Raw genomic sequence first — 22,756 nt, 5'->3', positions numbered from 1 at the left:
ACGTGTCAAAAAGACATGGTTAATCGGGCGACGGAATTTATGAGAATATCTAGAAAAAATGTGAACGTACTTGCGTGAAATACTGGCGAATTCACGAAAATCACAGCATCGTTTTCGACCGCAATTTCGGTATAAATTGAATCATTTACTACCGCCGCTTTTGCAAACGCGTAAAGCAAATGCAAAAAAACAGGACAAAAAGGCGGAATGTATAAATGTTATCGCGTGTCATGATTATTCTTACAAGATCGAACGCAGACGATCTGAAGCAATATTAAAACTCCTGGCTAAACTTAAAATACGCAAGTCGTCTAAAAGTCAAGCGCAACTTAATAGCTGTAAATCTGTGACTTCCAAGTAAAAATTAGTAAATTAGTAAAAATTAGAAAAAAAGTTTCGGTTTTAACAATAGAAATACAAATAGAATAATGCACTGCCATTCCAATAATGCATATGTTTAAGATATCAGTATATTTAAAATAATTTCAAAATATTTTATGCATTTCTAGTATTTTCGAATTAATAAATGCTTTAATTATTTATAGCTTTATTGTGTGAATTTTTATTAAATTTTTATTTAAAAGTGCAGTATAAAAATAAGTAAAAATTATTATAGAAAAGAATGAATGATTTTAGTTATAGCATCAGTCATGCTGGAGATACGATGAATCCACCATCGCGTCACAGTGCACGCGAAAATGCAATTAACAAAGAATCAGTCGTGAAAAATAAATCGGAACCAAAACCAGTGGTCATATCCTATGATTATGAGACAGCTATTAGCCAGCCCGATATTTCCTCGAAAATTGATAATAATACGCAAAACCCGAGTTCGTCGGACTTTAGCGACGGATTATTGGAACCGATCAAGAAAAAAAAACCTTATACTCGTGGAAAAGCGAATGTAACTACTAAAAAAAAGAGCATTGTTTTTAAATCAAAACTACAAACGAAAAGGGTTCATCCACAGCAAATTTGCAATGTTGTCAAGATTAAAAAAGAATCAATACCTTTCTCAGACATTATTCGAGATACTGAAAATTTGGGAAAAGAAAAGATTGACGTTATTACTGCAAATCGCGAAACGCCACTTAATCTTCAAGTTTGTCTTAACAAATTATTTTCTTACAATTAAATGTGTTAATTTTACATTAATTTATATAATATTTAGAAGAATTTGATGTCTTCGCGAGACATTCAAAAGCCGTCAGAAATAGCAGAAAATGATAAAAGCATTATGAACGTAATTGTTTATGCATCTAAAGAAACGAGAAATTCATACAAGGAAGAAAATTCTAATAAAATTGATAAAGATGCAAGATTGTGTATTTCACAAAATAAAGCTAGTAAAATTCCGCGCATAAAACCTAATTTCTTTCCTGCATATGAAGAATCTCCCATCTGTTCGGTATAATTTATTAATGTATCTATTATCGAATAAAATGTTTATGTATTTTTTAAATATATTAATATTAAAAAACAGGATAGAAAAATTCCAATGAGAGATGAATTAAAATATTCTATAAATACGAAATCACCCACAAAATGCAGTGAAGAGAAAAAGTTAGTGACTGAATATATAATAAAATAAGATGTAAAAAGAGAAGTTTAATTAGAATAAATGTACCAGTAAATAATCTTATTAAAGATAAAATTATATTTTCTTATGTGTATAAGTAAATATAAGAAAATATAATTTTATATATATATACTGGTATATATTATTTAATAATATAAATTATAAATATTGCATTGTTAAAATAAAACATTGGTGAACAGCTATTTCAGTGAATAATCTTTTATTTGTAATAAATTCATTAAATACAATAAACATATATAATTTATATTATTAAATAATCTTTATCAATATACACAATTTTAGCGAGTTTGAAAAAATATTAAAGGAGGAAACTTTGAAAATAGCTGACTATCAAAACGTAAAAGTCAAAAACATCTTGCAAACTGTACATGAAAATTCAATGTAAGTCAATTATTTAAAAAAATAGATGCCGACTTATTCTATATTTTTTTTATATAATTCTTTTTTCAGTAAACAATAGATAAAAATACTTTCTATTTAGGAATCTTTGGTACCCCGAGAAAAGTTCAGAAGTGGATGCTGACGAAGAACTCGAAGAAGATTCACCGACAATCGAATCGCCGATAATTACTGGTGATAATCCACGGTCTGTCACATTATTAAAAAATTTAGCATTCAAATGCGATTGTCATACTAGTCGATGTACCGAAACTGAATCATGGAGTTCTCCCGAAACGAAAAGCACGAAAAGATGGAAAAAGTAATATATTTATTTCGTAAAATATGTGGAAAACTTTCGATTTTTAGATTACATTTTTAAGCAAATATATTTACAGCAAAATTTATATGCAGGAAATCAATAAAACATCGTAAACTCATCGATATGGATACTGAAGATTTGGATTTAATGTCAGATTATAATGTCATTAATTATAAAAATGTTCACTCAAACAGAAAGAATAATCGAACATCAAATTTCGCTAATCATGTTGTAAAATCATCTTTAGCTAAACCTGCAAAAATTCAAACTTATCAGACAACTAATTTTTCCTTTTTTAATGTCTTTTTTGATATTGTTTTCTGGCCTTTTATTTTTTTCCGTGCGAAACAATGACATTATAATATTATAGAAATCAATTATTACGTATCAATGTATAGAAATATCAAAATAATAAATTAAAATAACTAATAAAAGAAAATAAATTCATGATAAAAGATATTTTTCTCTAAAAATAAACAAAGATATACATGTTTACAAAAAATCTTTTTCTCTAAAAATAAATAACAAACATTTTTAAAATAAATCATAAAAATATATATATATATTTATATTTCAAAATATTTGCAAAATTTGTATATAAATTTTGTATTTATAGTTAATAAAATAAAATTTATAAAATCAATTATATTTTTGCATCAAGAAAATATGATAAATATTTATATAATAATTCATAAAGACAAGTCATATAATAATCAGTTATATATATTGCAAAATTCAATTATTTTACTCACTGATCTTTGTAACAGTCATATATCAGCTTATAATAACAGCTAAGCAGTGTCAGGAACAATGTAGCAACACCTAAAACAAATATACAATTACTTGACAATTGTCATTACATATATATATATATATATATGTATATATATATATATATATATATATATATATATATATATATATATATCACTTTCAAACCATTTTTCACAAAATAGAAATTAAATTCTTTAACCATTGCTAATGAAATATATACCTTATACAATATATCTCGTTAATATGCACATCATTGGTTTCGGGGCACATTATAATTTTAGGACACATTATATACGGGACACACACAAATAATTACCGAATTACTATTTTTATATTTGGTGATAATCTTACATTTATTATACTTTCGTTGCACTTTGCGAAAAAGTAACTTCTAATAACTAAGAAATATGTAAAGACTTTTTTTTTATTCAATTCAAAAGCTAACATGATTATTATCGATGTCAAAGTGGCAACAATTATATGCTAATGCAATTTAACACCTTACACCGAACTTTACGATACTTTTTATAGGTTATTTGCGATAATTTCTCGCATGAGAGAGTCACTATGCTGATAAAAAAATCTTTTTTTTCGCGGTAAAAATCGCGAGAAACGCGGAGAAACCGATTCAGATGCAACTGAACATCCGTCACCGACTGTTCTTCTATGACCGTGATTCGAAATCTATCGAAAATATCGAATCAGTCAATATGGCGACCGAAGCGCGGTAATCGACTTGCTGCCTCTCGCTTCTTCCCCCCTCCCCCTCTCCCATGCCTACCTTTTTCATAACCTTTACTTCACTACAGCTATAACATGGACGTCGACACAGCGAGTGACAATACATCTATCGACGACAAGATAGATGACTTTTGCGAAAATCCGACACGGGATGCATTAACGGAAGGTCTTATGAGTCTCTTGAAACCTACGGTGGATCAACTGGACGAGAGAATTCGCGCCACAAGGTGACGTCAAGTTTTCTGTTCAGCGCGCATGCAATAATAGTAACATTTATTTTTCGCGTTTCTTCTTGCAAATTTACGTATATTTATTATTCTTATATTTCTTTCACAGAACGTACTATTTATTGCAAAATATATGTTTATTCATCGAATTGTAACGATAAAAAATTGCGATTTACTTAGACAAGCAACATATATCTTATTGTTATCTATTTTACAAGAATTCTTGAGCATTTTGAAAATCATTTTCAATTTTCATATATAATTATTGGAATGTTATAAAAAATTGTGCTTCTATCATGTACTACAAGTTGCGTACAAAAGTTGCGAAGAGTATTATTTTTTATGCATAACTATTCTCTTTGTTATAGGATATGTCAAATAGAGCTGAAGCAGCGGATTGAATCCTTAACAGAGGAACTTCAGAGAATTAACGACGCACTACAATATCCGCTAGAGACAGATTCTTATGTAAAGAAACTTATTAATGCTAAGCACAAAATTACTATTGTTAGCAACATCTTACAAACCACTCAAGAGCGATTAAACAAAATTTATCAAGCTATCGAAAAGAGCACTGCTAAGAGAAAAACACTCTTAGATAATAGTTCTGCGTATAGTAGTACTACTGTTGAGTCGGATAAGGAAGAGCCAGCCAAAGTGGAAGCTGAGAAACAACAATAATTTTAAATGTAACTAATTATATTATTAATATTTTATTTTCAAATTATTACTTAACATTAATTACTTTGCAAGTTTTATAAAAATTTCTTACAATTTTCACCGTAAATTATGGAAACTCCAGTAGTTAATTTATCAGATGAAGAACTCAAGACAGTTTATGATCCTTCTGAGGATTCGTATCTTTTAATAGATGCTTTGGAAGAAGATTTAGACATTCTGCATGCGATGAAACCTGTGATTTGTTTAGAAATAGGTAGTGGTTCTGGTATAGTCATCACAGCTCTAGCAATGGCATTGAAAAAATATAATGCTCATTTTATTGCAATTGATATAAATCCTGATGCATGTAGGGCTACGAAAAGAACTAGTCTGATTAATTCTGTTGATGTAGATGTTCTCCACATGAATTTGTTAGATTGTATACAGGTTAGATATACATATGATGTTATTTTATTTAATCCGCCATACGTAGTTACAGAATATGAGGAAGTGCTAGAAAATAGACTTATATTTAAGACTTGGGCAGGTGGAAAAAATGGCAGACAAGTTATGGAACGGATATTTACTCTGATTCCCAAAATCTTATCAGACACAGGCTTGTTTTATTTGGTTGTTATTAAAGAAAATGATCCTGAATATATTCTGAGTGTTTTTCAAAAATTAGATATGTCTGGTAAAATCATTCGTGAGAGGAAAATAAGAGGAGAGTACTTATATATTTTACGTTTTTGTAAAGTTAAGTCAAATGAAATAAGTTAACATTATATTAGAGATATGACATCCATAGATGTTAGGAATATCTTTTATACTTTTAATATTGTACAAAGAATAGGATATATTATTTCACTGATTATATGCGTTTATATATCCAATCAATATTTTTGTAGTGATAAATTGTTAAAGATTCGTGTTTATACTTGTATCTATATAATGTTATTTAGATTATTTGTAAAATATTATGTACTATAAAAAGTTGCAATTAATATTCTCTAGAAATATAATTTCTTATTTATATATTTTTGTTCCATCTTTAGGAATTAAGAAGCGATCGTTTGTGGAAAGGTGATGATAGTAACGAAACTTTTTTTTACAAATATCATAATTTATTTTAAAGTCCTTAAGATCTACATTGCTGATATCGAATGCAATAAATACCATATCGTATCGGTATTCAATATTACGTGAAATGAGCACTACCGTCATCCGAGGATTGCACGAGTAGTTTGTTAGATTACATTGGTAAATTGATATGTAAAATATGGCTGCACACCTCTGCCGAGTAAAATGAATTTATCATGTTTTGGTAAAAAAATTAATGCACGTATCAAAATTGATTTTAAAAATTTGTCGTCTCAATTAGACATAATTGTAGTAACAATTATTACAGATATATCGATGTATACTTTTTTCTTCGGCGTTTCTCTGTTAATTCCTTCGCAGGAAAAATGATTACGAAGCGATGAAGGATAATGTTCACTTACTGCTCAAGCATTATTCGATTACTGGCACGCGTTCGTCGCTTGCTATGCAACTCCCTTCCTAACATCGTTACTTATCGAGGTGTTGTAAATAATATCCTCCTACGAATCCACGAATTTTGTTCTACGAATCCGCTGCAATTTGATGTAAAATACAGCCGCGCTTATGGTCGCGACGAAGAGTGTGCTTAACATAAGGGAAAAAGTCGTGTAAAAGCCACTATTGCTCATGCAAACATCTTTCGTCTTTGTCATTGTCTCGACGGCCGTTTCCTCCATGCTCTCCAGGATCTGGCTGGACGCTGTGCTTAAGTCGTCTAGCATGATCACTTTGAAACGACGTCCGACACGAACCGGATCCGATAACAAAACTGGATTCGTCGAAGTATTTGTAGGTGTGTACATTACCGATCGGCGACGTCTACCTGGTTCGATTTGCTAAAACAAATTATTATATATATATATATAATACGAATTATATATAAAAAATACCAGATTAGCTTAATTTAGCGTAAAATGGCGAATTAAATGCAGAATAATAATGTAAGATTTTTGAAAAATATATCATTAATATTTTAGACTTTAAAAAATATATTAATATTAACGAATAATATATATAATGCAGAATTGTATATAAATAATTATCTGACTTTGCGTCTTACTTGATCTGCTTCTGGACACGCTTCACAATCCGTTTTACATAGCTCGACATTGCACTCGATGAATAAATCCATGACGTCAGGGAATTTAAAAGCTTGGAAGAATGCGTAAGCAATGATAGAAGCGCCTGTATTTCCGGTGTCGTTTGTCTTCTGGAAGGCACCGAATAGTTTCGGTTTCAAGATGCAGCCTCTTTCGTCGGTGAGCTGCAGCATGTTGGTCGAGGCTTCGTCTCGTGCCACACAATCGCGTACCTTAAAAGTAATTATATATATAATTGAGCATTGTTGGTTTTTAATTCATATTTTTCATTTGCAAAGAATAAATCGTTTTATCATAATTTTATGTTTTATTTTAGTTATATTTTATTTTAATTTAGTTATTTTATAGTTTTAAAAATAGTTATAGAACAGAGAGAATAGTTTATAATTCGAGTTTATTAATCGAGAAATAATTTATAATTACTTTTTGTATTCGTTAATTATATTCATTTTGCTTATTTTGTTATAAATTTTTTTCATGCATACCTGAAGATCGAAGCCAGGATCGCCCTCTACGGAGACAACTAAGGTCATTTCCTCTCCGATCTTTACTAGTCCATCGGCTGCAGGTGCGAAAGGTCCTTTACCGATTTGAATATCCAGCTTGGCTGTAGCTGTATCGCCACTGAAGGTAACGATTTCCTGATTCAACATGTCCACTGAGAAGTTTACTGTTAGGGCCTTGTTAATATTTCCTTCCCAGAGACATCGTACTCTTCGTACTGTGTCCCAAACTTCTTGTATACCTGGTTCGTTCTGAAATAATTAGTATTTTTATTTGTTTTTCTTTCTAAAATAAATCAAGGAATTGAGAAAATAATGAACTTAGTTGACTCGATACCGTATTACCTGTAATACAAGAACGTTTTCCAAGTAAGCTTGACCGGCTTCACCCTCAAAGTCATTGATGAATTGAGTTCCGCACGACTCTAAATTCACAGTAAAGGAATATTGCGTTTGGCCCGAATTCTGTTCTACATACCTACATTCCGGGTTCATGTAGAATCCCTGAAATTCGAGACAGAGTTGATAGATTATTATTGATGAGGTTCAGTACAAGAGATTCTCGATTGCTCGATGTGTTTACCTTAGAATAAATAAGGCCGTCGAAAGCGCGGTTGAATTCAATATTGATCGTCATCATGGTTTTACTGCATTCGACGTCGAGATTGTGAATATGCGGGGGATGTTTGAGATCTTCGTCGGCTTGACGATAAAATTAAATTATTCTCTCATAACTGTGCTATATATATAATAACTCTAGAAAGAAGAACATACCTTCAGTACTTCCAGTTTCGGATGTAGTGCCAGTTTCACCTGGCGTAGTGAAGGGAGGGAATGGTCCTCCGGGGGTAGAGGATGGATATCCAGTCGAGGTAGATCCGCTTGGATAACTTGAACTGGGATATCCTCCACCCTCACCGCCTGGGGTGGGGAAACTCGGTGTAGGCCGTTCCGATGGATAGCCGTACGTGGAGAAGCCACCTGGAGTCGAATATCCCCCTGTAACTGGTGGTTGTAATGTTCCAGCACTACCTCCGGGCGAGTATCCTCCCGCAGTGCTACCGATGGAAGGTTGGTAGCCGCCGCCAATCGTGGACTCTGGCAGAGGTGGTCTCGGACTGGTCGTCGGGATGGACGGCGATTGCGGCGGAAGGTAAGTGCTCGACGATTCCGGGGAGCTTAGCGGCGGAAAGGCTGACGAGCCCGCGTTAGAGTACGAGGGTTGACTTGGCCGAGGGTTGTAAGACGTGGAGCCGCTGAAACCTTGCGGCACGTACGTTGGCGAAGGTGGCTGGCTGGGGAAACTCGGTCTCGGGGTGGAGTATAAGGGCTGTACGGATCCTGGATAACCGCCAGTGTTCGGCGGGGTATAGAGTGACGATGGCCTTTGGGCTGGAAAACTCGTCACGCCCGGTGGTTGAAAGGGCCGAGGTTTCTCGGGTGGTCGTTGGGTGCTGAACGGCGGCAAATACGCATTTGAGTCCGATTGCTGGCGAGCTGTAAGAAAACGTGGGCTCGTCGAGAGAATCCACTGATGCTTCTCATCGACATAACAACGATCTGAGTGAAAAGTATTGCGTAAAAAGTATTAAAAAAACTAACTTTTCAGAAAAAAAGTATACGATAATCTTTTATCAATTTTATATAAAAATAAAATATTAAATAAGATGCAGAATTACATGGATTAGTATTACAATATTTTTTTAAGTATCTTGCTGATAAAATAACATCGAATTGGAAAATGATTCTAATTAAAAAATTACAATACTTTTCACATGGATGCTATTGATAATCTTATTGAATTATCTGTGGTTTTACAGTCTGTTAAATAAGTTTCATTAATTTCTATAAATATTTGTGTGTGTTTGTCAGTCTCTTTGAATACAAAAACAGTTTTTAAAAATAAAGTAGGGAGAGTGAAATATATGTGCTCGTGAGTTAATTCAGAGTGCATTAACTTGACGGTGTGTTGTAAGTAAAAACAATTTGTTGTCGGTCGGATTAAGCGTGCATGAAAGCCAACCTCAGCGTCGAACATGAGAAGACTTGCGTGACGTCCAGGTGTCATGCTAAAATGATTGATTAGTAGTGCGGCGAGTTATGGATTAATAATTTTGCGCGTCTATAACATCTACATCGGTGCGACGACGTCGGCTGCGCATAGTTGCAGCTTTTTGCGCACGAAATCGCAATTTACGTCCGTGGTAGCGTCCCTCTGACCATCAGCGGCACTGAATCGTCTATAAATCAGCGCGCAGCGTCAGATTTGCTAAATTCGATCGTCGAAAAACAAAAAAATGAATACTCGTTACTCGCGCGTATGTCGATGGGACGGCTTCGTATCGCGCCGTTTCCGTATTTCCCGTTGATGGCTGAAAGTCGGAAACCTACTTTTACGTGCGCCCTGTTGGTAGATCCCCTGAATCCACTCTAGGATATTTTGCGCCATCACGTCTGCCGGCGATGTTGGGGCAGCAGCCCGCTGGACTCTCGAGTGAGCTAATGAATTTCAAACCATTCGTTTGTGATCAGGTTCGTATTTGCTACCACAACAACTATATCGCCTCTCTCCTCCGCCGAGCGGACTCGCAGAGTCCTTTCGCATTTTTCTTACCGGCATCTGCGTCCGGGGTTCTCACGAAGAGCGCGTGGCCGCCGAAATCCTGGCCCATCGCTGCACCCGAGAAAGCGACGACGAGGATCACCGCGATGAGCCTCATCCTCGTCCTGTAAATTTTTTTTAGATTTAATATAATTGAAATCTCTTGTCCTTTCCGCAATCACGATATGTCAATTTCGAATCTCATCCCTGAAAATAATCGATCCGTGAAATCGCGTTCACGCTACGAGGGTCAAGTGTCATTGACACGTAATTGGAAATAGTATATCTAAGGTATACCCAAGGATGATGCACGCTGAACCGGTCTTCTCGTCGAAAGTAGAAAGTGATCATTATGAAATCTATGGCCGTGATCGCAGCTTTTGACAGTTGACGTCACCGTGCAGGCGAGATGACTTATCGTGAGAAGAGAAGCGAGAACGATACGCACCGTGATTTCTCCTCAAGGTCTCGGTTTCCGCGTTCTAGGACGGTGTAGTATACGAAAAACAACGATTATGGAAATCTATGTATACATACGTTTAGACACGCGTTAGACGTCTCTTCAAGGTCTCCGAGTTCGTGCCGGAATGCGCGAACACTATGTAAACAGCGCGTTAGTCAGACTTGTTTCCATTTCGAAAGTAACATTGTTGAGGAACATCTTTGCAGTTTTCTAATTGGCTTGTAATTGCCGGCGGATATCCAAGGTTCGAATCGCGCAAACGGATGAAATTCATCTAAAGATTAACGTCTGTCGGGGATTATTTCGGCAAGCGATGACTGTACGAATAATTGTCTTGGCAAGTTGCAGCCGGCTGAGTGATCTCCAAGGTTTCCGACGTGTTGGCGAAATTAATCGTTGTAGAAAAAGGAAAAAAAAAGAAATCGCGCGCAATTATTTCAACAGAGCTTTAGCGGAAAATTTAGCGTGTGAGTAATGGCGTTCGTTATTTCAATCTCGGGATCGCGGTCGTTAAATATATTTCTTTATTTAAAAGCCGGCGCCGTTTCCATTATTGTTTTGCTCCTTCTCACGTGTGGTGGCTTGTATTAACAGCATGTTTCGTCAGGATGGATTACGCTCGGCATAATCGCGTTGTCTCGTCTCACATGTCTCCATAATTCTAGACCATCTTGTTGAGATAATTTATAGATGCTCGCGAACACTTAATCTCTCATATTTTTGGACAAACTAATGTTATAGAGCTCTCTTCCGTGTAAGTAAGCGGCATTCTTTCGCAGACAATGACCTTCATTAATATTATATAACGACTGGAATTATCGTAAATCTAGTTTTAAATATGGATTTTTTCTCTTCGCGCACACTTAATTACTTTCTTCTCTAGTCTGGCGTGAAACAATGTTATACTTATCACAGATAAAAATGTGAGAAATGAGAAATAGAAATAGAAAAAATATAGAAAAAAAAAATAAAACACAGAATCGATAAAATTATCGACTAAGATGCGATTGAAAATTTAATATTCAATTTTAATCGATAAATAAATTACAATTCATACGCATGCGCAATATATAATTATTATTATTGTATAAAATTAAAATTATGATAATTGCGCACAGCATCAATCATTCGCACACCTGACAGATAATTTTAGCTCATTCGCAGGATTGCGAAACGTTCGATACGCGTTGCAAAGTGCGCGGCTTCTTTTTGGCTTAACAGACTTTTTCTTGTCTTGCGCCTGAGTGTCATCATCAGCTCGTCGTTCAACGAACGCGAAATCTTACTATCACTTTCGATTAATCCGACGTCGTATCTGTAGGAAATACAGGAGAGCGCGAATGCTTTCCATCGCCTTAGTTTTATGCCACGAATTCGCCAGTGAAACTGAATCGTGACGAACCGCCTGTGGTCGTCTCACACTCGTACGATGCATTCGGATGTATCCGAGCGCTGATGCTGCATCGGATCGCTGCATCGGTGGAGCAAGAGTTCGAAAAGTCAACAGTGGAATCGTGCTTGAGCGAGGTGAAAGGTGAAAGTCGTACCGCGCCGGCTAGAAGAACGGAGGATACCGGCTTGCTTTTACACGTGTCTCATCGGAGACGTACTGTACGCATCGCGAGATCTAACTGTCGTTCGATCTATGTATCTAGCCTATATCTATGTGATTTATGTATACATTTTTCTTCTTTCGTTTATAGATTTATTCGTTTCACGGAATAGCATCGTAGATTTTGAATTTTCCGGAATATTATTTACATTTGATTTTTCGGAATATTTTTCACATTTCATTAATCACAGATAACTGCTGAATTTTTGCTGAATTTTGATAGTATAAATTTCATTTCTCGGGTCTTTGATTCCGCGTATACTCATGTTAGTTTCATGAATCCAGAATTTTACAAATTTCTATGTACTTTTATAAATTATTAGTTTCGCAAACTTCTAAGTTGAAGATTCTTGTAAAAATCGATACATGTGTATGTGAATGTTTTTCCCAAGTCTCACGCTATATTAAATTGCGATGAGTACGAGAGGGAAATTCTCATTGCGATAGTAGTAGAAGATCGATTGCAGAGATTCCAATTAAGTTAAATTAAATAAAAATTAAGAACGCACATGTGTACATAGAGCGCGATGTGGTAAGATAAATTCAGTCATGGTTTGATGCAGCTGAGAACAACGAAGAGAGATTATCGCGTAACACATCGCTTTGTAACAATTTTGATTTTTACTCTCGAACGTGACGAGATGCGCGGGCAAAAAGTCATGTAAAATGAACGACATATTTGATCGATTAAAAATAGACAAAAAATCGTCATTTCGACAAAAGGCATGTGTTACATCCGAAAAAAATACACTCGTCACTTCTATTCAACGCATTGTTGCATGCATTGATATTTCAATGTCAATATTATTGAACTGTCAAACGACTGATGCTTACATCGCTTTCGAACACGAGTATCTCGAAGAATTTACGCAGGTTTTTTTATTTTCGTAATTCGACAAATGCAACATCACCTGCGCGACGATGATATTCTCGATCCGATTGAGTCTCCCTCTCCTTCTTGTCATGTCACGTCGCAAATCAAATTAACGCGCCGGTACTAATTACGCGCTAATTAACATCCGCCGTACTCTCGGCTCTCTTGCGTGGGGAGGAGGCGGACTGACTCTTTTGAAATCCTCACCGACTCTACGTCGTATATTAGGATATCATAATTCAGAAGAAACACAGCAGGCTGTCGCCCGCGTTCGCATCGTGCAATTATCGTGCGAAATTCGTGTAGCTTTGCGCAGGCGGCCCGGCCGTAAAGTTGCTGTTTGCGGTCGCGCGATTAGGCAAGTGTAGCATGCACTTGAGATGCTGCGGTTTTCTTCTCGCCACATCGCCGGCCGCTTCGTTGTCGATGTCGGCATTTTAATAACGAGGCGGGACGGCACTCGTTTATTATGGAGGTTTCATAACGAGCGTGTTGCGCCGGGAACTGGGCTACTCGAGGTTATTACGATTTAAAAGCCGATGTATGCGTCTAACAGTCCGTACGGTCATCGACTCGGAATTATAACGGTGATCGAACGCGGGTCGCTCTAATAGGAGCGTTAAAATATCTTCAGGATAGAGAAAGCAGCGTTAAAACTGTGTAAACTGAAAGCTCAGAATGCAATTGTGATAAGGAACAATTCTATTATTCGCGATAATTCAAGCTGCTAGTCGCTGAATGCGACTAGAGAGGAGGATGCAGAATTAAACTTCATTAAAACAAAGTGAAATTCTTCTTATAAATTATTAAACTTAATACGTTCCTAATGACTGGTGGAATTCTAGAGGTTATTTTACAATTAATTAACAATAAATTACTCTTTCTATTCGTGACTCTACGATTTTATTTTAAAACATTGTTCTCTCGAAGATTCTTTTTCAATGCAAAGTACATGTTCCGTCACATTAAAAAAAGAAAAGTACGATACATATAAAGAAGTCGTTTCCCAACGATGCTACGTAAGGCTGAGCATAATACCTAAAGATGAAATTACGGCGATGCATCTTTGCGAGGAGCGCGCGCGAAGTACTTTAACGACGATGAACGCGAAATTGTTCGTAAACGCGTATTCAATTAAATTCGTAATCACAAACTACGGGCAATCCGCTCGCGATGTCGGACGTTAATGACGTTAATGACGAAACGATTTAAGTAGAAGCAGCGATTTGCGCCCGTGGATCTCGCGCAGTGAAAACTGTTACGTCCAATAGGTCTGGGTTACGAGGACATCGATTTCCTTATACATCGACGCATATGCACGATGCGCGCGAGGAACCTGCTGAAACCGGCCGTGTCTCGCGACATGATGAAAAATCGCGTTGCTCGCCGTGATTTCTACCGTGCAATGTCAGCAGTTGGCGACACCAAGTACGTAATCTCCGTATAATGCGCGAAAAGTCGGGAAAATGGATTTCATCCGAACGTATTTTCGGCGAAAATTCACACGCGAATGGAAATTTCTGACCGTGTTAATCGACGGATCCTACATCTTTTCCCCGTTCTTTCTTCTCTCATATCATCACATTACGTCGGACTGATTTACGCGTTACTGACCTTCTTCGATTTTCCGCGTCGATATAAGGAACGATTATCGCGTTCGCGAAATAAATCCACTCGCGGGCAATTTTTTTTAATTCTTTGCCTCCTTTCTCATCGAAATATCATCGAGCGCTTTATTTTATCTCTCCACTTGCAAAAAATTTACAGCTTGGCAGAGAATTTAACCGAAGGTTTTATCCATCCAGACAATCATCTTTCAGCAAACGTCGTTTGCGAATTTTTATCTAGTTGCAAAAACGTGCCTCCCGGCGGGAAAGCGTGAACTTTTGCTTGTTAAATTCCTTGGATGGTGAGACACGCGCGTTTTCAAGCCCGTTCATTGGCATTTAATATTATTTGCTTATGTACGCGAACATGGTCCATTCTCTCTCTCTCTCTCTCTCTCTTTCTTTCTTGTCTCCTCTCTGTGTTGTTCATCTTTTCTCTTTTTTTTGTCAAGCTCTTCACGCACGTGTCCTTACTATCATGTAGTGCTGTAGAAAACGCATCTTAAGTACCGCGACTAGCGAAAGGATGTCATTGTATCAGGCGACGCAGTAAACATTGCGAGATGATTTTGATGTGTGATTTATAAAAAAATTTATAAAATCTATTTTGAGGATAATTTATTTATAAATTTTTTTTTTTACTTTAATTCAAACTTTTTATTCATAATATGCAAAATAAAAATATTGATAATGCACGTCATTTAAGAGTTATTACTATACAAAAAAAATCTGTATTATAATAGAAATTATTTAGTCCAAAAATCTTTTTGGATGTCGTCTCTTTGAAGTAGGTCATCGATTTATTGATGCGAAAATGAGAGAGAGAGAAATTATTTTCTTCTCAGATAGATTTATCCATTTACCGTAAAATTGGTCAAATTATAATTGACATATATAACATTCCAATATTGGAGAATATCTTCAATCCAATATTGGAGGATCTTTTTTCTCTACTCAAATCAATCAAGATGTCATGAATTTTACTAGAAAGTTTATATTGCACAATTCTTTGCATGCTATTCATATAATATACATGATTTATATTACTTAATATGACTAAATTGTACGAATTTTTTTCTCTTTAAATGTTGTAATCTTAAACCATCGGCAATTCCATAATTTTATAAGGGTGATACATTTGCCGAGAAATCGCGGCAGATTGAAAGATAGTTAATAATCACATCATTACAAATAATAATGACATAACTCACGATATGCCGTGGAACAAGTTAAAACCTCTCAATATTTTCTCGTCCTTGCATCACTCCGTTTATATTTTTACTAAAGTATGATAGGATTCAAAGATGTCGTAAACTCTTCTTGTTCCCTCGCGCACGTTTTGTAATTTGAAGATAAATGTCACGAGTCAACGAATATCCTAATAATTATTTTTTTTCAATATCCGTACGTGAAGTCACAATGCGAGATGACTTTTGAAACGAATAAGATACGATTTTATCTTCTTCCCTCATTTCGCGGATGAAAAGTGAAATAAATTCTCTTGAACTAGGATATTATTTCTTTTGAAAAAGTATAAAAAATATAAAAAGATAAAAATACTAAGATTTTTATCCATTTTTTTCATTGTATAATGCTAATTCTCTTTTATTATCTTTTTTAATGATATGCAAAAAGAAATTTTTTATTATAATTATAGAAGTAGCGTTTTCAAGAGGGGATACTATTCAAACTAATCATCGCAATTGATAATGAACACTTTATAAGACTTGTCCATTTGTTCCTTGATACTTGACGTGTTTGACTGCTTGTTGCCACGGATACTCGAAAAACAAAAAGACTCTATATACTACATGCGTGCAACAAGTGTGCGTCTACATCGTCGTCGTGCGGTGCGTGTACTGAGCTTGCATGTGTGTATATCTATATATTCACACGCGTACTCACTTTCTTCGAGGATGCGGTGACCAAAGCGAGCAATCATCATTTCTCACTCTCACTCTCGCACAATGATTCTCACACTCGCTTCTCTTTTCTCCTTCAACTGAGGTTTGCTTGCGGCTTTAGCATCACATACGTTTGAGGAAAGTAACGTACGACGAATAAAATGATTTTACTAAAAAAAATATCTATTTATGTCACAAACAGATCTCTCCAATGAAATCTGCAGGTAATCTCTAAAGGTGCAAGATAAGCACTGGCTATGAAAAACACTATTAATGTTAATTAATGTTAATTAATGACTGGATAAGAAATGTGATGTTCGTGACTTGCAGCACATGTACACATCTCAGTTTAAATGTTAATATTTATAAGGATTAAATTATATTTTGATATATTATAAACACGGAAAAATAATTAATCATAATTCTAAAATAATTAATATACATTTATATGTAAAAAAAATAATATATAAGAAATATTCAAGTAACAAGCATGTATAAAGTATTTTATAGATTAATATTAATTTCATCTATTTCTTTACTCGAACGTATGTCGATGCAATATCGTGAATAAATATTAAATTCAAACTCACCTGTAAGTGAAATCCTTTCCGCGGAAAATTATTGCCGCCATGCAGCCACCGAAGTCGATCTTCCTTCACGATTCGGCCGGAAGATTTACGCTGTGCTGTGCGCGCGCTTATGAGAAAGGTGAGAGTGAATAGCTGGGAGCATCTTCATTCAAGCTTTATATAGGTATTGTACCCCCTTACCTAGGCAGACTCTGTAGAAAGAGCATGCCATCACCGAGCCTGCCGTAATTTTATCATCAACGGGATGAAAAAAGCACTCGCTGACGAAATTGCATTAGGCGAAAATATCCCACATTCGAAGTTCCACCCAAGTTTACAACCTATGCATTTTAGTCATTAGTTTTGTCGTAAAATTAATTACTTCTTTTAATGCTAGTGTTGAAAAATATTTCAATTTTATGATAACGACGAAGAAATTAGTTTTCAGCAGATAAGTAGATACTTTAAAAGGCATGGAAAAATTTTAATCAAAATATTATATGCGACGTACCTTCGTGAAATATTATTTCTTACAATTCCTTGTGTCACGCAATATTTATTAATCAATTATAATTATATAAGATAAATAGAAAAATAAATATATAAAGTTCTGATATATTCTATTCTACTTTACTATTATTTATATTTATATTTCACTATTTCAATATTTTCTTATTATTTCAATATTCTTATTATTTTACTCATTTTTAGTTCATATAAGACAAATATAATAAAATTTTGAGTACGACATAAATATGATTTGGGTTATCGACAAAAGATTAGAAATAGTCTTTCGTGAAAATAATATCATCGTCCTACATCTTTCACAAGGATTTGATTGAGTGCTCCACGTAATAAATGCAAATCAATGTGAACACCTGTTAAATGATTTATGTGCACCATCGCTTCCTGAGATTCGCGCTTCAGAGAGTGGCTTTCTTAATCACACATTCGGGAATAATGGAGATAATATATGAACTCCTACGTCCACAGAGATTCGTTACCCCTTACAAGGAGAGACAATACTGCGATCTTTTCCGGGTATAAAGTACTCTCCTAATTTGGCGATCAGTGGAAAATATATATTTTCACGCTAATAAAAAGTACCGTCTTCTCTTAAATAAATAAATAATTTTCCTCGATAATACGACCTAATTCGTCCATCCTAAATTCCTTTATAATTCACATAACAGATGGACTGTATGATTATTCTTATGCAACTGTGGCTTGAAACATGTTCTTTGGTATTCTATGGTAATCACATGGCACCTATATTAGTTGAATTAATGAGGTAATAAAGGGGAATTATGCTTCTTACGCGTTCAATACAATGAATATCGTTCCATGTTTCATTGGTGTTTATTAAAAAAACATGTTAGAATTTCAGATGATTTAACATCATTTAATTAGTCCAAATTTAATTCTCTGCGTATTGTTATGTTTTTTTCATTAAAATATGTGATATTACTATAAATATCATTCAAAATTGAATGAAAAAGAGAAAAAGAGATTTAAAACATTCCATTATGAGATATTTTTTCTCCGTTCTTTCTAGAGAAATATAAAGAGATACAGAATCAGAGATCGAACCTTAGTTAACGGTAACTAAGATTACGAGATCAGCCTTATGTGAATCGTTCAACCAAATATGGAATGATGAAAACTAGACTCGTGACAAAATCTAAAGTTTTATGACGACCTTTAACCGAGAGAATGGAGACTTTATAAAAGAGAAAGTGGATGTAGGAACAATTCAGACGAAAATATATTTATGGGCATGTCGATTGTCCGATAAAATAACTAATCATATCGAAATTGTCGATCAAATTTTGCCGGAAACTTCAAAGTTAGAGAGAAGTACTTTCTTGTGAAAAATTCAATAATCCATTAGCGTGATATTCAATGTGTCAAATATTTAGCGTGTCTCTGTGAAATAGCTTAATCGCGCGCTCGCAAGGGTGGCAAATGCAAGTGCATCGATGCACCTGGCGCTATATCATACATCATTAGATGTCATTACACGCCTCTCCGCGTTTTGCGAGAACATTTCGAAGATTCATTTCACCGGTCTCTGTTGCGTGCGTATTTTGTTGCGTGCAATTTTACGAAATGCAACAAAGTGCAACGGAAGTATAACGCGCATTATCAGCTGTTCGCTCATATAATACCGCGCTCCATATCGACACGTCTATTTTGTGCGCGTTATTAAGTCGCGTTACTCTCTGTTACGTCGGGTTCAGGAAAAAATTTTACGACGTGGTTAGAATTTTCTCCCATGGTCTGCGGTATGATTATCGGTTAAGCAACCACAATATTGTCAGGAAATGGACGAATAAAGGGAAAATGCTCTGTCTTATTGGTACACGTCTGTAAATTCGTTTTTCGCACACGAGGAGTCGCAATACAATCGTCCCGTTTCAACAGTGCGCTCAATAAATTTAACAAGATAATTTAGGATTATTCACACACACGCGGTTTACGCTTCGCGAGTTTCATTTGCCTCTTGTCGTTTCAACGTTTCGCGCACAAAGCTGTGCTCCTCGCTTTAGAAATGACGGGGTGGCGCGAAATCGTATGAAATTAATCATACATATCACGTTTCCTTGGAAAAGTAATAATACTTTATTTAAGCAATATTATATTTCCATCAGTGGCTTCTCGCCCCCGCACGTTTAGAATACAATAATATCCGTTATCGTGTAATCGATGCATTATCCGTACCTATATAATTATTCCTCGTTACCGTAATTCCCTCTCAAGCATCCCCATTACGTCACGCAAATAATAAAACCATCACGTGCTCTGGCACCAATTACCTTCTGGCACGCACTTTGCGCGCGGATCCGCGAAGAAAAAATTGTCCGAGGCTCGCGCGGATTATTATGTCTTAAACGTATGTCTTTCTCTTAAAGACAGACAATAACGCAAAGATATACGCATATTATGTATGCTAAAATTATACTGAAATATGTACGTAGAGAATTGCAGTTTTTATAAATAAATATATACATATATGTACATTATTAAAAATGACAGAGAGGAATATGATATTATCGAATTTTAATTTGTGATTTTGAGAAAGAAAATAAATATAATGTAGCTGCAAATTAAATATATAAACTTGACAAGAAAGAAAATAGAAGAGATGATTTTGTTGGAGCAAATATATATATTTTCTGTGATATGTGGTTGCATTTCTCTAATATGAGGTTTACAGTTATTCTCGAGATAGTAATAAATGGAGAGCTGTATTTAGTTCCACGATAAAAAAGCAATGAATCGATAACATGTAATACAAAGATTTCTATTTATTACATTTTTTATTACAGCATTCGTTACAAAATAGTCAAACGGAATGTTCTCTGATAAAGCCGAGGATAAGCGTGACCGAATCAGATTGTCATAAAGTTTAATCTAGATCGTAATCTTCGCTCACGTGCGATGGACATACGTTTCTCACGATAAGATACGCGCAGAATTAACTGCGAGATAAAAATATTAGCTGACCCATTACGCCGACAGATAGACAGACAGATAGACATTTACACAATCCAGTTGGATCTCCATGCGCCTTATGTCCCGCGTGCATGTCGAAATGCGCAACGGTCGCGCAGCGTCATATCGGCATGATAACTGCCATCAATCACTTGGCATTATGATCCTCGTAGTATTTCGCTCTTTGAACATACGGTCCCCATCGCGAGCGACACGCCAGAGGCAAAATAGGACACTCGCATGCCTCCATTTCGAAGCACGAGATTATTAATTATCGGCGTCTCTACGCTACGGCTATCAATCGCGCGGCAGCGTTGCTGCATCTAGTAGGGAAGTTTCAAGATAATCATCAAGTCCTAACAAGCATTTAATATCCGATCGCTTCCGGCTCAATTTTCCGACATCTGGCACTTCGTGAATATGCAAAGCGCGATCGTAGGAGGCGCAAAAACCGATTTCTGGTTGGGCTACCTGTAAATGTGGTACATTTTCCTGTCGATTTATGAGGAAAAAGTAGAAAGAACGAGAGAGAGAACGATTCTATATTCTAAATTCTATATTGATTTAAGCTGATTGTGTATATTTTACATGTTTGTACTATATTACAAGCGAATATTATAGGCACGTATGCAGAGGGTCATCGCGCTGCGTTAATTCCGTTTGTCGGTTAGTTTGCCAGACGCAATATTTACAATGCAAATATTCGAACGCGTACGGGTTATTAATGAAACGTATTTCGTTATTCATTTTGCGATATTTTCGGAAGCGAAGCGCGCGGTTTCCTCTCGTATGTAACGTGTGATTGCGCTTTCCATCCGAAATTACTAACACAGCTGGCGCGCTTGTCTCCTAGATAAGAATCCAATTTCGTTGACTGCCTCCTAATCGCGATAAACGATGATTCGCTAATTAATTCCTCTCATGACGCTTTTCTGCGGCGAAGAGCCGACAGCTATTTTAATTTTACCTAGTATTTCACGAGGTTAATAAGTTCACCGAGTTCATTCGAGTTCATTTTTTTATCAATTTTTTTCAATGAATAGAATTAACATTATATATATCAACTTTGCCAACAATTTTTTTTTATTTTCGTATAAAGAATCGAGAGATTTGGGGAAACTTTTGGGAGAATTTTTTTTTGAGAGAGCTTCACATTACTTATTAAATTTCATTCGTACAGGACTATTTCGTTCTTTAGAAATTTATCAGTTTTATTCGAAAGCGTTAAAAAATCATGTAATTTTATGCTTTTCAAATGCATTATTAATATTCAATGAACTGTTTTCCAAATATGTGCCGTGGGAAAAGTAAAGTTGATGTATGACTTAAACTTCAATCGAAAAATTTCTATAACTTAAAATATTGGCTTTCCTATGTTTGAAAAATCGCGTTCGTCTTTACGCTTAGACTTTTTAATTTCCATCGTGTAAATGCGGAGACCGAAAGATTTACGAGGAAAATCCGGGGATTTTAATAGTAACGGGATTACGAGATTGAAATTACGCATATCAAGCAAGCGGAGCAGAGTCATAAAATTCATGCGACGCTGTACACAGTTCTTATCGTCCCGAAAATCGATGCTAGCCGTATTTGCCGCGACGTTGAAGCGCGCAATTTCGTAACGCTCGCTTTATCCGCGTCATTTTGCGGTACGCACAAACTCTCTCGTGCAATACCGCCGAATAGCTTATAACGTATCGCACTTTCTCGCCAGGCACTAATCTCGTCCACATCGATGTCGTTCGATTATGATTTTCGCAATACTGATATCCAATATGGTCCTCTCTCGCGCGATTGTTCGCCTGCCAATTATTCCGGTCTCTGCAATACGGCCTACACAAAGACCAGACTCCGTGTTTTACGAGCGAAAATCTCATAGAAAAGAATGAGGCGCTAAGAGGTGCTAAAGACGAATTTGCTTCTTTGAAGTTCCTGAAGCGTGAACGATTCGTCTATCGATTCGCTTTCTGGGTTACCACCTGTCGTTCGCCGGGATTATGCAAAGTCCCGACCGGCGGTGGACCGCGGAGAAAATGTGTAATTAATCAGCGGATATTGTTGAACGTCCGTACCGTGACGGTTGCACGCGCGCGCACATTTTACGACCTTACTACGGTCGCGCACAAAGAGCGCTGTCACTTTCTCGCGCGACGCTCTTTTAGAACACCGAACGATCCTAGGTTATGGATATTACGGTCTTCGTGTGCGAAAAAAAGATAAAGAT

The 22,756-nt window shown here is 35.8% G+C and overlaps 5 protein-coding genes and 1 long non-coding RNA gene across 13 annotated transcripts in view; 4 read left to right on the top strand and 2 right to left on the bottom strand.

Annotated features, from left to right (window-relative positions):
* Nucleotides 1-3,585, bottom strand: part of LOC145967076 (uncharacterized) — a 33,753-nt gene extending 30,168 nt beyond the window's left edge. Inside the window, exons 1-2 of the long non-coding RNA XR_014437286.1 lie at nucleotides 3,295-3,585; nucleotides 3,053-3,122 (exon numbers count right to left, since the gene is read on the bottom strand). This is a non-coding gene — a long non-coding RNA (uncharacterized LOC145967076). The remainder of the gene's footprint in view (nucleotides 1-3,052; nucleotides 3,123-3,294) is intronic.
* On the top strand, nucleotides 39-2,716 carry LOC145966493 (uncharacterized). 5 transcript variants are annotated; one of them, XM_083090583.1, is made up of 7 exons: nucleotides 39-129; nucleotides 637-1,102; nucleotides 1,172-1,408; nucleotides 1,484-1,563; nucleotides 1,883-1,981; nucleotides 2,082-2,300; nucleotides 2,393-2,711. In XM_083090583.1, exons 2-7 carry the CDS (start codon nucleotides 665-667, stop codon nucleotides 2,652-2,654), a joined length of 1,335 nt encoding a protein of 444 aa, XP_082946709.1. In that variant the 5' UTR covers nucleotides 39-129; nucleotides 637-664; the 3' UTR covers nucleotides 2,655-2,711. The 5 variants fall into 5 exon arrangements, with proteins under 5 accessions (XP_082946709.1, XP_082946708.1, XP_082946710.1 ...); XM_083090582.1 differs by lacking the exon at nucleotides 39-129 and adding an exon at nucleotides 248-338 and having other exon boundaries at nucleotides 2,393-2,712; XM_083090584.1 differs by lacking the exon at nucleotides 39-129 and adding an exon at nucleotides 273-357 and having other exon boundaries at nucleotides 1,175-1,408; nucleotides 2,393-2,716.
* A 270-nt stretch (nucleotides 3,586-3,855) lies between the features above and the next one.
* Nucleotides 3,856-7,500, top strand: Snapin (SNAP associated protein). The gene is made up of 3 exons (XM_083091705.1): nucleotides 3,856-4,042; nucleotides 4,411-4,731; nucleotides 7,395-7,500. Exons 1-2 carry the CDS (start codon nucleotides 3,891-3,893, stop codon nucleotides 4,721-4,723), a joined length of 465 nt encoding a protein of 154 aa, XP_082947831.1. The 5' UTR covers nucleotides 3,856-3,890; the 3' UTR covers nucleotides 4,724-4,731; nucleotides 7,395-7,500.
* On the top strand, nucleotides 4,832-5,737 carry Hemk2 (HemK methyltransferase 2). The gene has a single exon (XM_083091698.1). It carries the CDS (start codon nucleotides 4,832-4,834, stop codon nucleotides 5,480-5,482), a length of 651 nt encoding a protein of 216 aa, XP_082947824.1. The 3' UTR covers nucleotides 5,483-5,737.
* LOC145967060 (uncharacterized) lies at nucleotides 5,808-17,175 on the bottom strand. Of its 3 annotated transcripts, none has more exons than XM_083091678.1 (9): nucleotides 17,059-17,175; nucleotides 10,021-10,133; nucleotides 9,798-9,905; nucleotides 8,181-8,903; nucleotides 7,990-8,108; nucleotides 7,752-7,910; nucleotides 7,389-7,658; nucleotides 6,864-7,115; nucleotides 5,808-6,639 (listed from the first exon to the last, which is right to left on the bottom strand). In XM_083091678.1, the coding sequence occupies exons 1-9, from the start codon at nucleotides 17,097-17,099 to the stop codon at nucleotides 6,304-6,306; spliced, it is 2,121 nt and encodes a 706-aa protein (XP_082947804.1). In that variant the 5' UTR covers nucleotides 17,100-17,175; the 3' UTR covers nucleotides 5,808-6,303. The 3 variants fall into 3 exon arrangements, with proteins under 3 accessions (XP_082947804.1, XP_082947805.1, XP_082947806.1); XM_083091679.1 differs by lacking the exon at nucleotides 17,059-17,175 and adding an exon at nucleotides 10,457-10,479; XM_083091680.1 differs by lacking the exon at nucleotides 9,798-9,905.
* Nucleotides 8,350-22,756, top strand: part of LOC145967058 (uncharacterized) — a 150,436-nt gene continuing 136,029 nt past the window's right edge. For both annotated transcript variants that reach the window (XM_083091672.1, XM_083091671.1), the window contains exon 1: nucleotides 8,350-8,559. The gene's annotated coding sequence lies outside the window, so the exon portion shown is untranslated. The remainder of the gene's footprint in view (nucleotides 8,560-22,756) is intronic.

This window comes from Camponotus vicinus, unplaced genomic scaffold (genome assembly GCF_025532165.1).
Source record: "Camponotus vicinus isolate PSW18456_S1 unplaced genomic scaffold, iyCamVici1.0 SCAF_2, whole genome shotgun sequence".
NCBI lineage: Eukaryota > Metazoa > Arthropoda > Insecta > Hymenoptera > Formicidae > Camponotus > Camponotus vicinus.
This window is presented reverse-complemented; position numbering and strand designations above follow the sequence as displayed.

Excerpts from the sequence above, each read along its gene's own strand:
- LOC145966493 (XM_083090582.1), top strand. The coding sequence starts at position 665 with ATGAATCCACCATCGCGTCACAGTGCACGCGAAAATGCAATTAACAAA. Across the intron at positions 1,409-1,483 it reads AAGAATCTCCCATCTGTTCG|GATAGAAAAATTCCAATGAG; the intron begins GTATAATTTATT and ends ATTAAAAAACAG. Across the intron at positions 1,564-1,882 it reads AAATGCAGTGAAGAGAAAAA|CGAGTTTGAAAAAATATTAA; the intron begins GTTAGTGACTGA and ends ACACAATTTTAG.
- Snapin (XM_083091705.1), top strand. The coding sequence starts at position 3,891 with ATGGACGTCGACACAGCGAGTGACAATACATCTATCGACGACAAGATA. Across the intron at positions 4,043-4,410 it reads GAGAGAATTCGCGCCACAAG|GATATGTCAAATAGAGCTGA; the intron begins GTGACGTCAAGT and ends TCTTTGTTATAG.
- Hemk2 (XM_083091698.1), top strand. The coding sequence starts at position 4,832 with ATGGAAACTCCAGTAGTTAATTTATCAGATGAAGAACTCAAGACAGTT.
- LOC145967060 (XM_083091678.1), bottom strand. The coding sequence starts at position 17,099 with ATGGCGGCAATAATTTTCCGCGGAAAGGATTTCACTTACAG. Across the intron at positions 10,134-17,058 it reads GGAAAGGATTTCACTTACAG|GACGAGGATGAGGCTCATCG; the intron begins GTGAGTTTGAAT and ends AAAAATTTACAG. Across the intron at positions 7,116-7,388 it reads ATCCTGGCTTCGATCTTCAG|GTACGCGATTGTGTGGCACG; the intron begins GTATGCATGAAA and ends ATTACTTTTAAG.